Here is a 16,019-nt window from a genome sequence, read left to right as displayed (position 1 = left end):
CCCCCAGTGACTACCGCCCACATTCAGCGTGGGCTGTCTTGGCGGTGTCCACGTATATTTTTGGACATTGCGCAGGGACGAAGATTCCCCACACGGATGCTCTCAGCTGTCTCCTGCTGCCCACCAGCGCACCAATGCCAGCGGCATCGGACAAGGTAGTCGCAACCTTGTCTTCTATGGACTCATTGCCGGTAACGGTGGCCCAAGTAAAGCCTTCGACACAGACGGACCCGCTGCTGGGGAGCAGCACCGAACCCTCCCGGAGGACTGAGGACATAGAACATAGAACAGTACTGCACAGAACAGGCCCCAGCTCCCTCAACCTTTCTTCACAAGACATGTTCTCCAGTCCAGGCAGCATCCTGGTAAATCTCCTCTGTACCCTCTCCAAAGCATCCACATCCTTCCTATAATGAGGCCACCAGAACTGGACACAATATTCCAAGTATGGTCCAACTAGGGTTTTATAAAGTTGCAGCAAAACATCACAGCTCTTAAACTCAATACCCCTGTTAATTAAAGCCAACACACCATGGGCGCGATTCTCCGCTGCCCACGACGGGTCGGAGAATAGCGGGAGGGCCTTCCCGACATTTTTCCCGACCTCCCGCTATTCTCCCCCCCCCCCATGGCCGCCCCACGACACGATCCACTGCTCGCCGTTTTTTACGGCGAACAGCGATTCTCCCCTGGCCGATGGGCCGAGTTCCCAGGCCTTTACGGCCGTTTTCACGAACGCAAACACACCTGCTCTCACCATTCGTGAAAACGGCCGCAAAGTGCCGTCCCGGGTTGGAGTCGTCCAACCCGCGCATGCGCGGGTGACGTCATCGTGCGCGTCAGCCGCCGTGACGCTTGGCGCGCGGGCTTAGCAACGGTCGCTAAGCCCGTGATGCCGTTCTTCACAGGGCCGCGCTGCTAGCCCCGACAGGGGGGGAGAATCGGGTCCCGGGAGGGGGCGCGGAGGCTGCCGTGAAACACGGCCAGTTTCACGGCAGCCTTTACGACTCTCCGCATTTGCGGAGAATCGCGCCCCATATGACTTCTCAACAACCCTAGGTGGCAACTTTGAGGGATCTAAGTACGTGGACCCCAAGATCCCTCTGTTCCTCCACACTTCCTAGAATCCTGCCTTTAACCCTGTATTCAGCATTCAAATTCGACCTTTAAAATGAATCACTTCACATTCATCAAGGTTGAACTCCATCTGCCACTTCTCAGCCCAGCTCTGCATCCTGTCAATGTCCTGTTGGAACCTGCAACAAACCTCGACACTATCTACAACTCCACCAACTTTCGTGTCATCGGCAAACTTACTAACCCACCCTTCCACTTCCTCATTCAAGTCATTTATAAAAACCACAAAGAGCAGAGGTCCCAGAACAGATCCTTGCAGAGCTATAGTGATAGGGGACTCAATCGCAAGGGGAATAGACAGGCGGGTCTGCGGACGCAATCGAGACTCCAGGATGGTATGTTGCCTCCCTGGTGCAAGGGTCAAGTATGTCTCAGAGCAGCTGCAGGACATTCTGGGGGGGGGGGGGGGTGGGGGGTGGGAGATGAACAGCCATCTGTTGTGGTGCACATAGGCACCAACGATATAGGTTAAAAACGGGACGAGGTCTAACAAGCTGAATTCAGCGAGTTAGGAGTTAATCTAAAAAGTAGGACCTCAAATGTAGTAATCTCAGGATTGCTACCAGTGCCACGAGCTAGTCAGAATAGGAATGTCAGGTTAGATAGAATGAATGCGTGGCTCGAGAGATGGTGTAAGAGGGAGGGATTCAAATTCCTGGGGCATTGGAACCGGTTCTGGGGGAGGTGGGACCAGTACAAATCGGACAGTCTGCACCTGGGCAGGACTGGAACCGATGTCCTTGGGGGTGTGGGGGTGTTGCTAGAGCTGTTGGGGAGGGTTTAAACTAATGTGGCTGGCTGATGGGTACTGATGCAGGATGTCAGAAAGTAGTAAAACAGGGACAGAAACAAAAGGCAGTAAGGGGGAAAGTGTAAGGCAGAGAAGCCACAGTCAAAAATCAACAACGGCGAGCTCAGTGAATAGGCCCAGTAATACTAAAAGGAATAAAACAGGAAGTAAAAACATAAATGGTAAGCAATGTGACAGGTTGTTACATGAAGATGTGGGTTCTACGGCAAGGAACATTAGGAGAAAAGTTAAGAGGAAATATAACTTAGGAGAGGTTACTGATCGAGGTGTTAAGATTCAAAACAGAGGTATAAAAGCCAACATAAGTGTACTTTACCTGAATGCTCGTAGTATTCGGAATAAGATAAATGAGTTGATGGCGCAAATCATCGTGAATGACTATAATTTAGTGGCCATTACTGAAACATGGTTAAAGGATGGTCACGACTGGGAGTTAAATATCCGAGGGTACCAAACTATTCGGAAGAACAGAGTGGATGGTAAGGGAGGTGGTGTTGCTCCGTTATTTAAGGATGAAATCCGGGCAATAGTAAGGGATGACATCAGTGCTATGGAGGATATGGATGAATCCATTCGGGTGGAAATCAGGAATAGTAAGGCGAAAAAGTCACTGATAGGAGTAGTCTATACGCCACCAAATAGTAACATTACGGTGGGGCAGGCAATAAACAAAGAAATAACTGTTGCATGTAGAAATGGTACAGCAGTTATAATGGGGGATTTGAATCTACATGTCAATTGGTTTAACCAGATCGGTGAAGGCAGCCTTGAGGAGGAGTTTATAGAATGCATCCACGATAGTTTCTTAGAACAGTATGTAATGGAACCTATGAGGGAAAAGTGGTACTAGATCTGGTCCTGTGTAATGAGACAGGATTGATTAATGATCTCATAGTTAGGGATCCTCTCGGAAGGAGCGATCACAATATGGTGGAATTTAAAATACAGATGGAGGGTGAGAAGGTAAAATTAAACACTAGTGTTTTGTGCTTAAACACAGGGGATTAAAATGGGATGAGAGAAGAACTATCTAAGGTAGACTGGGAGCAAAAACTTTGTGGTGAAACAGTTGAGGAACAGTGGAGAACTTTCCAAGCAATTTTTCACAGTGCTCAGCAAAGGTTTATACCAACAAAAAGGAAGGACAGTAGAAAGAGGGTAAATCAACCGTGGATATCTAAGGAAATAAGGGAGAGTATCAAATTGAAGGAAAAAGCATACAAAGTGGCAAAGATTAGTGGGAGAAGTGAGGACTGGGAAATCTTTAGGGAGCAACATAAAGCTGCTAAAATAGCTATAAAGAAGAGCAAGATAGATTATGAGAGTAAACTTGCTCAGAATATAAAAACAGACAGTAAAAGTTTCTACAAATATATAAAACAAAAAAGAGTGGCTAAGGTAAATATTGGTGCTTTAGAGGATGAGAAGGGAGATTTAATAATGGGAAATGGCTGAGGAACTGAACAGGTTTTTTGGGTCGGTCTTCACAGTAGAAGACACAAATAACATGCCAGTGACTGATAGAAATGAGGCTACGACAGGTGAGGACCTTGAGAGGATTGTTATCACTAAGGAGGTAGTGATGGGCAAGCTAATGGGGCTAAAGGTAGACAAGTCCCCTGGCCCTGATGGGATGCATCCCAGAGTGCTAAAAGATATGGCTAGGGAAATTCCAAATGCACTAGTGATAATTTACCAAAATTCACTAGACTCTGGGGTGGTCCCGGCGGATTGGAAATTAGCAAATGTGACACCACTGTTTAAAAAAGGAGGTAGGTAGAAAGTGGGTAATTATAGGCCAGTGAGCTTAACTTTGGTAGTAGGGAAGATGCTGGAATCTATCATCAAGGAATAAATAGCGAGGCATCTGGATGGAAATTGGCTCATTGGGCAGACGCAGCATGGGTTCATAAAGGGCAGGTCGTGCCTGACTAATTTAGTGGAATTGTTTGAGGACATTACCAGTGCGGTAGATAATGGGGAGCTAATGGATGTGGTATATCTGGATTTCCAGAAAGCCTTTGACAAGGTGCCACAAAAAAGGTTGCTGCATAAGATAAAGATGCATGGCATTAAGGGTAAAGTAGTAGCATGGATAGAGGATTTGTTAATTAATAGAAAGCGAAGAGTGGGGGTAAATGTGTGTTTCTCTGGTTGGCAATCAGTAGCTAGTGGTGTCCCTCAGGAATCAGTGTTGGGCCCACAAGTGTTCACAATTTACATAGATGATTTGGGGTCAAAGTTTGCAGATGACACCAAGATGAGTGGTAAAGCAAAAAGTGCAGAGGATACTGGAAGTCTGCAGAGGGATTTGGATAGGTTAAGTGAATGGGCTAGGGTCTGCAAGATGGAATACAATGTTGGCAAGTGTAATGTTATCCATTTTGGTAGGAATAAGAGCAAAAGGGATTATTATTTAAAAGATAAAATTTTGAAGCATGCGGCTGTGCAGAGAGACCTGGGTGTGCCAGTGCATGAGTCGCAAAAGTTGGTTTACAGGTGCAACAGGTGATTAAGAAGGCAAATGTAATTTTGTCCCTCATTGCGAGAGGGATGGTGTTGAAGACTAGGGAGGTTACGCTGTAATTGTATAGGTGTTAGTGAGGCCACACCTGGAGTATTGTGTTCAGTTTTGGTCTCCTTACCTGAGAAAGGACGTACTGGCGCTGGAGGGTGTGCAGAGGAGCTTTACTCGGTTAATCCCAGAGCTGAAGGGGTTGGATTACGAGGAGAGGTTGAGTAGACTGGGACTGTACTCGTGGAATTTAGAAGGATGAGGGGGGATCTTATAGAAACATATAAAATTATGAAGGGAATAGATAGGATAGATGCGGGCAGGTTGTTCCCACTGGCGGGTGAAAGCAGAACTAGGGGGCATAGCCTCAAAATAAGGGGAAGTAGATTTAGGACTGAGTTTAGGAGGAACTTCTTCACCCAAAGGGTTGTGAATCTATGGAATTCCTTGCCCAGTGAAGCAGTTGAGGCTCCTTCATTAAATGTTTTTAAGATAAAGATAGATAGTTTTTTGAAGAGTAAAGGGATTAAGGGTTATGGTGTTCGGGCCAGAAAGTGGAGCTGAGTGCACAAAAGATCAGCCATGATCTCATTGAATGGCGGAGCAGGCTCAAGGGGCCAGATGGCCTACTCCTGCTCCTAGTTCTTATGACACCACTGGTCACCGACCTCCAGGCGGAATACTTTCCATCCACTACCACTCGCTTGTCTTCTTTCGATCAGGAAATCGTGTATCCAACAGCGTAATTTACCTGTATCCCATGCCCCCTAACTTTCTGAATGAGCCTGCCATGGGGAACCTTATTAAATGCCTTACTGAAATCCATATACACCACATCCACTGCCTGACCTTCATCAATGTGTCACATCACATCCTCAAAGAATTCAATAAGGCTTGTGAGGCATGACCTGCCCCTCACAAAGTCATGCTGACTATCTTTAATCAAACTATGTTTGCCTAAATAATCATAAATCCTATCTCTGAGAATCCTTTCAAATATTTTGGTCACCACAGTCATAAGACTGACTGGCCTGTAATTCCCAGGGATTTCCCTATTCCCTTTATTGAACAGAAGAACAACATTTGCCTCCCTCCAATCATCTGGTACTACTCCAGTGGAGAGTGAGGACGCAAAGATCATCGCCAACGGCGCAGCAATCTCCTCTCTTGCTTCCTGTAGTAACCTTGGGTATATCCCTTGATATACCTGAGGGCTTTTACCACAAAAATGGCGGAACTCAGCATAGTGGACGGCATTCTCCTGTGGGGTGCCCAAGTGGTCATCCCCGAACACGGCCAGGGAGCAATTTTGCAGGACCTCCATAAAGGACACCCAGGGGTCTCAAAAATAAAATGTTTGCCCAGAGCTATGTGTGGAGGCCTGACATTGTCGCGGAAATCAAGAAATTAGCAAAACAGTGTACCAGGTGCCAGGAGCACCCGAAACTCCCAGTGACGTAAACTGACAAAAAGACACCATTATATGCAGTTGCTTTCCCAAGCCTGGACAGTTCTGTTTCCATGGTAACAGTCAGTCAGGGTCATAATGACTTTTTGAAAACTGTGTTAATCTAATTAATGTTAGAGGCATAATGGTAAGCCAGAGTATGGAAAATTACACCAAAACATTTATCTCATAAATTGACAGACAGTTTGGCTGAATTGTGAGAATTATCAACTAGTCAAAGCCAATCGCAGCTGTAAAGAAGGCGAAACTTTAAGATAATGATCTCCTTAAAAATCATTTGTCGGGATGGAAAAATCCATTCCGGAATCAATCTATCACTTTCTGAAACCTATTTCTTTGCTGCTTGCTTTTGTTAAATCGCCATTTTTCTTTTGTTTAAATCAATGCGTAATTTTGAATTGTGTATCATGATTTGTAAAATTACCACAATCTGTATTTTAAACTCAACCACTGTATTCGCCAAAGACAATCAATCTGACCTAAGTTTGTATTGTAACTAAATTTACCAGTGAACACTAAAGCTAACAATAAAGTTCAATGAAACTTTGCCAAAAAGCACAGCCTGGAATCTCTGTTATTTGGAACTCAGAAGGGATAACACAAATCCAGGGTTCCGAATAGACTCAGAGATCCATTTTTGCAGGACCTTCATTAAGGACACCCAGTGGTCTCAAAAATAAAAATGTTTGCCCGGAGCTACGTGTGGAGGCCTGGCATTGTCACGGAGATCAGGAAATTAGCGAGACAGTGTACCCGGTGCTAGGAGCACCCGGAACTCCCCCCGGCAGCTCCACTTCACCCATGGGAATGGCTGGCCATGGTCCAACCTCCTTGTGGATTTTACGTGGCCTCTCCGGGGGATTGTACCTACTGATAGTAGACGCACATTCAAAATAGATGGATGGACACCAGATGACAACGACTGCATCACGTGCCACCACAAATGACTACGGCAGACCTTTAGCATTCACGGACTCCTGGTGGTCCTCCTGTCAGACAACAGCACTGTGTTCACTAGTTTTTGAATCAAGGTGGAGTCCATCATGTCCGCACTACGCCTTATCACATCCTCGAATGGGTTGGCAGAACATGCTGTACAGACTTCAAAACTGGTGATGGGAAAACAGACTGGAGGTTCACCAGAAACCAGCCTCACCCATTTTCTGTTCTACTATAGGGCCACGCTGCACGTCACTTGGGTGACGCCTGTGGAGCTTTTGATTGTCACTTGCCCATGCGGTTGAGCCTTGTTTCGCCAGACATAGGGGATTCCGTGACTAGTAGAAATAGACTAGAGCGCAGCGAGCTTGGCCCATGAGAGAATTCACTGCTGGAGACTGCGTTTAAGTACGACATTTTACTGACGGGCATTATGGATTCCAGGAATCGTCATAAAACGCAACAGGCCGGTCTCGTATAAAGTTGCAGATGCAAGGGAAGGACCTGAATAAGCACATGGATCATCTCCGGAGCCAGGTGGATACCTGAGGACCAACCATGAATCCTGGACTGGGTGATGTCCCTCCCTCCGCAACAGTTGCCGGTGGTACCCAGTGAGGCCGCTGGACCCGGTGACTTGGAAATGGGGGAGATCGACCAATCCGACCAGGAATCGGACATGGAGTTTTTGCCAACGGACCGACGCAGGTCAAGGGGTGACCACCGAGTGAAAGGCAGCAAAACCTCCCCAGTCCATTATCCCCCTCCGGGCCCGGAACGGCAGCTGCCAGATAATCAGTCTTTGCCAAAAAGAAATTTGTAGAATGTTTAAGTGATGGGGTTTTTGAGCAGCTTGTGGCAGAGCCCACGGGGAACAGGCAATTTTGGATTTGGTGATGTGTAATGAGGCAGACGTGATTAAGGTTGTTGTGAAGGAACCCTGAGGGTCTCCCCTCAATATGATAGAATTTACCCTGAAGTTTGAAAGGGAGAAGCTGGAATCAGATGTGATTAAATAAGGGTCACTACAAAGATATGAGGGAAGAGCTGGCCAGAGTTGATTGGAAAAGGAGCCTAGCAGGGAAGACCCTGGAACAGCAAGGAATTTTTGGGGTTATTCGGGAGTCACAGCAGAAATTCATCCCAAGGAGGAGGAAACGTGCAGAACAAGGAATCCACAGTTGACGAGGAAGTCAAGGACAACATAAAAGTTAAAAAAAAACATTTAAAGTGGTGAGGATTAGTGAGAAGCCAGAGGATTGGGAAGCCTTTAAAAGCGAGCAGAGGACAACTAAAAAAGCAATAAAGGGAGCGAAGATGAAATATGAGTGCAACCTAGCTAGTAATATAAGAGATAGGAAGAGTTTTTTTCAATATATAAAAGGTAAGAGAGAGGCAAAAATAAACATTGGACCACTGGAAAACGTGGCTGGAGAAGTAATAATAGGAAACAAAGAAATAGAGAGTTACTTTGCAACAGTCTTCACGGTGGAAGACACCAGTGGGAAGCCAGCGCTCCAGGAGAACCAGAGGGCAGAGGTGAGTGCAGTGGCCATCACTCAGGAGAAGCTTCTGAGGAAACTAAAAGGTCAGAAGGTAGATACGTCACCTGAACCGGATGGATTACACTGCAGGGTTCTAAAAGACATAGCTGAGTAGATTGTGGAGGCATTGGTGGTGATCTTTCAGGAATCATTGGACGCAGGTAAGGTCCCAGAGAACTGGAAGATGGCTAATGTAACATCACTGTTGAAGAAGAGAGGGAGGCAGAAGATGGTAAATTATAGGCGGGTTAGCCTGGCTTTGGTCATTGGTTAGATTTTAGAGTCTGCAATTAAAGATGAGATTGTGGAGTACTTAAAAGTGCATGATAAAATAGGACTGAGTCAGCACGGCTTTGTCAAAGGCAGGTCACATCTGACAAATCTGTTCAGAGTTCTTTGAGGAAGTAACGAGGAAATTTGACAAAGGAGAACCAGTGGACGTGATTTATTTAGATTTCTAGAAGGACTTTGACAAGATTCTACATCGGAGGCTGTTAAATAAGTTAAGAGCCCATGGTGTTAAGGATAAAATCCTGGCATGGATAGAGGATTGGCAGACTGGCAGAAGCCAGAGAGTGGTCTTTTTTCAGGATGGCAGTCGGTGACTAGTGGTGTGCCTCAGGGGTTTGTGCTGGGACCACAACATTTCACAAAATACATTAATGATCTGGAAGAAGGAGCTGAAGGCACTGTTGCTAAGTTTGCAGATAATACAAAGATCTGTAGAGGGACAAGTAGTATTGAGGAAGCAAGGGGACAGGCTAGGAGAGAGGGCAATGAAGTCGCAGATCAAATACAATGTGGCAAAGTGTGAGGTTATGCACTTTGGAAGGAGGAATTTAGGCATATTTTCTAAATTGGGAAATGCTCAGGAAACCAGAAGCACAAAGGGACTTGGGAGTCCTTGTTCATGATTCTCTTAATGTTAACGTGCAGGTTTAGTCGACAGTTTGGAAGGCAAATACAATGTTAGCATTCATGTCAAGAGGGCGAGAATACAAGAGCAGGGCTGTACTTCTCAGGCTGTATAAGGCTCTGGTCAGACCTCATTTGGAGTATTTGTGTGCAGTTTGTGAGCAGTTTTGGGCACCCTATCTAAGGAAAGATGTGCTGGCCTTGGAAAGGGTCCAGAGGAAATTCACAATGATGATCCCTGGAATGAAGAGCTTGTCGTATGACGAACAGTTGAGGACTCTGGGTCAGTACGCGTTGGACTTTAGAGGATCTTATTGAAACTTACAGGATACTGCGATGCCTGGATAGAGTGGACATGAAGGGGATGTTTCCAAAAACTAGAACCAGAGGACACAATCTCAGACTAAAAATAGAGATGAGGAGGACTTTCTTCAGCCAGAGGATGGTGAATCTGTGGAACTCTTTGCCTCAGAAGGCTGTGGAGGCCAAATCACTGAGTGTCTTCAAGACAGAGATAGATAGGTTTTTGATTAATTAGGGTATCGGGGTTATGGGTAAATGGTAGGAGAATGGGGTGAGAAAAATATCAGCCATGATTGAATGGTGGAGCAGACTCGATGGGCCAAGTGGCCTAATTTTGCTTCTTATGGTCTTATGGTCTAAAAGGGCAAAAGACTTTCCCCCTTCCATCGACATGGACGACGTATTGGACATGGGGGGGTAGGGGGTGTTATAACTCCACAGGAGGCCCAGGGACCTGCAACGCCAGAGTCCCTGTGGCCTCTCCTGAATACTATCTATCCAGTTAAGGGGGCGGGGCTAACCCACTTTTTGCAGGATTGCTGGGTTATAAAAAAACCTACCCAGGGAGACCTTTCATGGAGTAGGTGTATAGCAACCTGAATGTCGCTTTTGAATGGTCGCATGCCTGAGGCTTTACACATCAGCCAGAGTTTCTTCCTCCTAATCACTACACAAATATGCCTGATGATATTGCACACATGTATAAGGTCAGAAAATGCCTTCAATGTGATACCCAGTATGGTAACTAACTTGCCAAAAGTATCTTGCGCTCGCATCTAAGCAACAGGCAGTGGGTGAAATGTGTGGAGGGGTGACAGGCACCACAACATGAAAGGGAGAGGGAACAGGTGGTAATAAATACACTTCAGAAACACTACTGTGTTCAAAATGACAGATTTGTCAGTTTTGATAAGGTGTCTCTATCAGGCAGCCAAGAACGAGAATTTCAAATTTGCCAACATCGTTATGATTGATCAAATCATTATCAGTGCAAGAAGTCAAAACAAGATTATTGAAATATAATTTTTATCGATAACTTTTAAATTTAATATGGAACTGAATTGACTGTTGAACACATTAATTATTTGAATCTTTCTTTCAGAATGGGTTATGGCTACAATGCTACAGCATCCCTCTTTTCTTCCCGGGCAATGACACACAATGCCACTGAAGACATGAAATCAACGAGGAATGGAGGGATCCCTCCAAAGCAATTTGATAAGAATGCATATGTTTAAGCAAAGCAACCCAAAAATAAGATAAAGATTAAATTACTTTAATCAACTTAAGTTCATAAGAAATCTTTAATTTACAGAAATATATCCAATTTGTATTTGCATCTCACAATAATGCCAAAAAATAACAAACTGCATTTTTTCAAATTACTGCTTTTAAATTGAGAAAGTTTTTTTGTCAATGCATAGCTTTGTAGAAAAACAGATCTTTTAATGCAACCAATTTCCTTGTTTTAAAAAATATCATATTTCAATTGTGCAGCAGTTAATTTGGTGAAACATGCAGATTTGACTACTGCAGCAAAAATTATTTACTGTTAGATGAAATATTTTTGGTTTTTTTCATATGCTTCAGCTGGTTAATTAGTTGCAAGAAAATAAAATGTATTGCTCTTTGACGATGTTTATTATTTAGAAAAACAGTATTTGTAATGGAGCTTCATAAACAAACAATTGTGTCAAGAAGTCATGGAAATGTAACCAATTTATGTTTCAGACTTTACTGCATATACGTATCTATATCTTACTAAAAATGCACATCTATGCAAACTTCTTATCAGCAGACATTGACTTTTTCTGTCAAATATGTGTCGTAGATTTTGCAGGTCATATTAACCAAACTCGCACTGGCAGATATAACTGGTGGGATTGGATAAAATGGTGGTTTGACAACATGTTGAATTTTACTTTAAACTAACTTTCTCACTGTGTAGCTTAGGTTAATATGACCACGCACATTTTTGAGCAGGCCACCAAATGGTAGCCAGTGCTCCAACAGAAAACAGGCAGAAATCTTCGATCACCATCAAAATCCATGTATAATCTTTGATAATGGTGGTCCCAGCACTGAAGACTAAATGCGGCAAAAAAAGGGCTGGATTGTCCACAGCCCCGCGCCAAAATCGTGGCTCGCACGGGGGCAGACAATCCACTTTCACACCGTAATCGGGCCTGGCGCCAGTCCGCCGATTCTCCGGCCCCGAAATGCCCGGATGCCCGCCCAGCAAACCTCCGCTCCCGACCAGCCGAGTTCCTGATGGCATGGAACTAACCACCTATTGCCAGTCGGGATGCTGCCGTAATGGCTCTGGACTCAGTCTGCGGCCGCCCTGGTCGGGGGCGGATAGATTGGAGGCTAGGGGGGCCTTATAGGCGACCATGGTTTAGATCCGTGGGGTTAGATGCTCGGGCGCGTGGCCGATCGGGGAGGTCTCATTTCTCGGTGTGGCTCTGAGGCCGCAATCGCGTGCATGCGTGGACTCCGAACCGCATGTGCGGGGGCCCATATCTGCAGCTAAAGCTGCGAGATTTACTCCGGGTCCCTGCTAGCCTCCTGCAGGGCATTGAATAAGGTCAACTTTTTAAAATCGGAATTTCGAGAGTAAAACTCCACAGTCTTTACGCCGGCATAGGGACATAGTCCCATTTTGTGAGAATCCTTTGGTACACCTTTTTATCCAAATATTCTCTTATAGAATAATAGAATTTACAATGCAGAAGTAGGCCATTCGGCCCATCGAGTCTGACCAGCTCTTGTCAAGAGCACCCTACTTAAGCCCGTACCTCCACCCTATCCCCGTAATAACCCAATAACCCCACCTAACCTTTCTGGACACTAAGGAAATTTAGCATGGCCAATCCACCTAACCTGCACATCTTTGGACTGTGGGAGGAATCCGGAGCACCCGGAGGAAACCCACGAAGACACAAGGAGAACGTGCAGACTCCGCACAGACAGTGACCCAAACCGGGAATCGAACCTGGGATCCTGGAGCTGTGAAGCAACAGTGCTACCCACTGTGCTACTGTGCCGCTTTGACTCGTGGCTGCTTAGTTATTGGAATTGCCTCCATCCCATAAAGGACTGAATTCCAACACAGTTCTGTGAAAGACTGGCTAAGATTCTGCAGTTTCCTCCTTCTCCTTGCTGCCCTCCCCAAACCCAGTTGTCAATTCGCCAATTCCATTCACTAAATCAGCAAACACCTGCTGCCTACCGGATGCATTAATATACATTTTAAGGGGAGGATTAAAGGATTTCAGGATCTGCTGGCATGAAACCAGCTTTGGGATAGCTTTATAGTAGCGACCATGTGTCCACATTTAAACTTGTAGCTTTTGCTGGACAATGTGGCAACTTGATGGCTCTGTAAAGCTGATTTGAGTGTTCCATCACCATACTGTATAGCTTTTTTTTTAGCTTTTCAGACAAAAAGCACCATTGGCTGGATTCTCCGGTCGCCAATGCTGAAATAGTGGGCGAGATTTTCCGCAAATGCGGAGAATCATAAAGGCTGCCGTGGGACAGGCCGTGACCCACGGCAGCCTTCACGCCCACTTCCGGGGCCGTTTCTCCCCCCCCGGGCGGGGCTAGGAGCGCGGCCCCATGCGTCACGGTGGCGCGGCCTTGATGACGGTCGTCAAGGCCGCACGTCAAGCGTCACGCTGGCTGACATCGGCCGCGTATGTGCAGGTTGGACAACGCCAACCCGTGCATGCGCAGTTGGCATCTTTTCCCTCAGCCGCCCCGCAAGACGTGGCAGCTTGATCTTGCGGGGCGGCGGAGGGAAAAGAGTGCGTCCCTTTGCACGGCCGTGGTACGGCCCGTGCCAATCGGGCCCCCAGATGCCCCAAACGGCCATCTGCCGCCCGTTTCACGATGGCAGCGAGCAGTTGTGTTTGCTGCCGTGTTGAAACGGGCGTGAAGGCCCGGCCACTCGGCCCATCGGCCCCCGCTTTCGCGATGCTCCACTCCCTGCAAAGTGGCGTACCCTCCGAGTACGCCATGCTACGTATCGACGGCTTCAGGACATTACTTGAGACCCGCCTCTCGGTGTACCGCCCCCGACCCGCTGAGTTCCCGAAAGCGTGGGTCTCTCATGGTTTCACCCGTCGGGAACTCAGCGTGGTGGCTGCGGACTGAGTCCAGCGCCACCACAGTTGTGGGAGGGCTGATCCTCTGGTGGGGGGGGGGGGCATTATTCGGGGCTAGGGGAACTGTGTGGGGGTGGTGCAGGGCACGCAAGCCAGCTGAAGGGGGGAACTATTTTGCAGGTCTGGATCACAAGCGGCCGATGCCATGTAGCAAAGCGTAGCTGCTGCAGGCCGCCACCGTGCGCATGCGCGCCACAGACCTGGCAATTCTCCAAGGCATATCGGCAGCTGGAACCGTGTGCTCTACGCTGCCGGTATGCTAGCCCCCACCAAAACGGGAAATTGGTAACCGTTTTGCGCCAGTTTTTTCCCACACCGGCGTGGGGACATAGCCCCAGAATCGGAGAATCCAGCCCCATGAATGTTAGTCCCAGCAACTGGCTTCAGTCCAGGGAGAGAGCCCAGAAAGCAGCGGGAGTTCAGAGACAGAGGGAGCCCAGAAAGCGGCGGGAGTTCAGAGACAGAGGGAGCCCAAAAAGCAGCGGGAGTTCAGAGACAGAGAGCCCAGAAAGCAGCGGGAGTTCAGAGACAGAGAGCCCAGAAAGCGGCGGGAGTTCAGAGACAGAGAGCCCAGAAAGCGGCGGGAGTTCAGAGACAGAGGGAGCCCAGAAAGCGGCGGGAGTTCAGAGACAGAGGGAGCCCAGAAAGCGGCGGGAGTTCAGAGACAGAGGGAGCCCATAAAGCAGCGGGAGTTCAGAGGGACACAGGATAAAAGAGCGCGAGGAGAGCGGCAGTGAGTCAGTGAAAGAGCGGGAGGGGACACATTGAGAGCGGCGGGGTGCCAGTGGGAGCAAAGATAATATAAGGCGGGAACCGGAAGTACGACCCGCGGACTTCTGGGAAGGATTTTCTCCTAGCCAATAAATTCTGGTGGAGAGGATACCCGAGACACTACACGTATAGTGTCTCCCACCCGCCCTCCTCCTCTAACCTAATAATAAGACCCATTGGTGTGAGCAGGTAAGTGCTATATTATATTATTATTTTTTATTTGTTTTATATTTGTTTACCAGAACTTGGTTGGAACTTAGAGGGATGGCAGGGAAGGCAGTGCAATGTTCCTCCTGCAGGATGTTTGAGGTGAGGGATGCCGTTAGTGTCCCTGCTGATTTTACCTGCAGGAAGTGCAGCCAGCTCCAGCTCCTACAAGACCGAGTTATGGTACTGGAGCTGGAGTTGGATGAACTTCGGATCATTCGGGAGGCAGAGGTGGTCATAGATAGGAGCTTCAGGGAAGTAGTTACACCAAAGACTGGAGATAGATGGGTAACTGTAAGAGGGACTGGGAAGAAGCAGTCAGTGCAGGGACCCCCTGCGGTCGTTCCCCTGAGTAACAAGTATACCGTTTTGGATACTTGTGGGGGGGACGACTTACCAGGGGTAAGCCATGGGGTGCGGGGCTCTAGCACGGAGTCTGTCCCTGTTGCTCAGAAGGGAAGGGGGGAGAGGAGCAGAGCATTAGTAATTGGGGACTCAATAGTCAGGGGCACAGATAGGAGATTTTGTGGGAGCGAGAGAGACTCACGTTTGGTATGTTGCCTCCCAGGTGCAAGGGTAAGTGATGTCTCGGATCATGTTTTTCGGGTCCTTAAGGGGGAGGGGGAGCAGCCCCAAGTCGTAGTCCACATTGGCACTAACGACATAGGTAGGAAAGGGGACAAGGATGTCAGGCAGGCCTTTAGGGAGCTAGGATGGAAGCTCAGAGCGAGAACAAACAGAGTTGTTATCTCTGGGTTGTTGCCCGTGCCACGTGATAGTGAGACGAGGAATAGGGAGAGAGAGCAATTAAACACGTGGCTACAGGGATGGTGCAGGCGGGAGGGATTCAGATTTCTGGATAACTGGGGCTCTTTCTGGGGAAGGTGGGACCTCTATAGACAGGATGGTCTACATCTGAACCTAAGGGGCACCAATATCCTGGGGGGAGATTTGTTAGTACTCTTTGGGGGGGTTTAAACTAATTCAGCAGGGGCATGGGAACCTGGATTGTAGTTTTGGGGTGCGAGAGATTGAGAGTAGAGAGGTCAGGAGCACAGATTTGACTTCGCAGGAGGGCGGCAGTGTTCAGGTCGGTGGTTTGAAGTGTGTCTATTTCAATGCCAGGAGTATACGAAATAAGGTAGGGGAATTGGCAGCATGGGTTGGTACCTGGGACTTCGATGTTGTGGCCATTTCAGAGACATGGATAGAGCAGGGACAGGAATGGTTGTTGCAGGTT

The 16,019-nt window shown here is 47.4% G+C and overlaps 1 protein-coding gene across 1 annotated transcript in view; it reads left to right on the top strand.

Annotated features, from left to right (window-relative positions):
• LOC119977239 (claudin-10-like) overlaps positions 1 to 10,870 on the top strand; it is a 91,595-nt gene extending 80,725 nt beyond the window's left edge. The window contains exon 5 of the mRNA XM_038817952.1: positions 10,735 to 10,870. Within this exon, the coding sequence (XP_038673880.1) occupies positions 10,735 to 10,870 (136 nt within the window). The remainder of the gene's footprint in view (positions 1 to 10,734) is intronic.
• Positions 10,871 to 16,019: the final 5,149 nt, after the last annotated feature.

The sequence above is a fragment of the Scyliorhinus canicula genome, chromosome 14, assembly GCF_902713615.1.
Source record: "Scyliorhinus canicula chromosome 14, sScyCan1.1, whole genome shotgun sequence".
NCBI lineage: Eukaryota > Metazoa > Chordata > Chondrichthyes > Carcharhiniformes > Scyliorhinidae > Scyliorhinus > Scyliorhinus canicula.
Note: the sequence above shows the minus strand (reverse complement) of the source record. Positions and strands in the feature narration are given on the sequence as shown.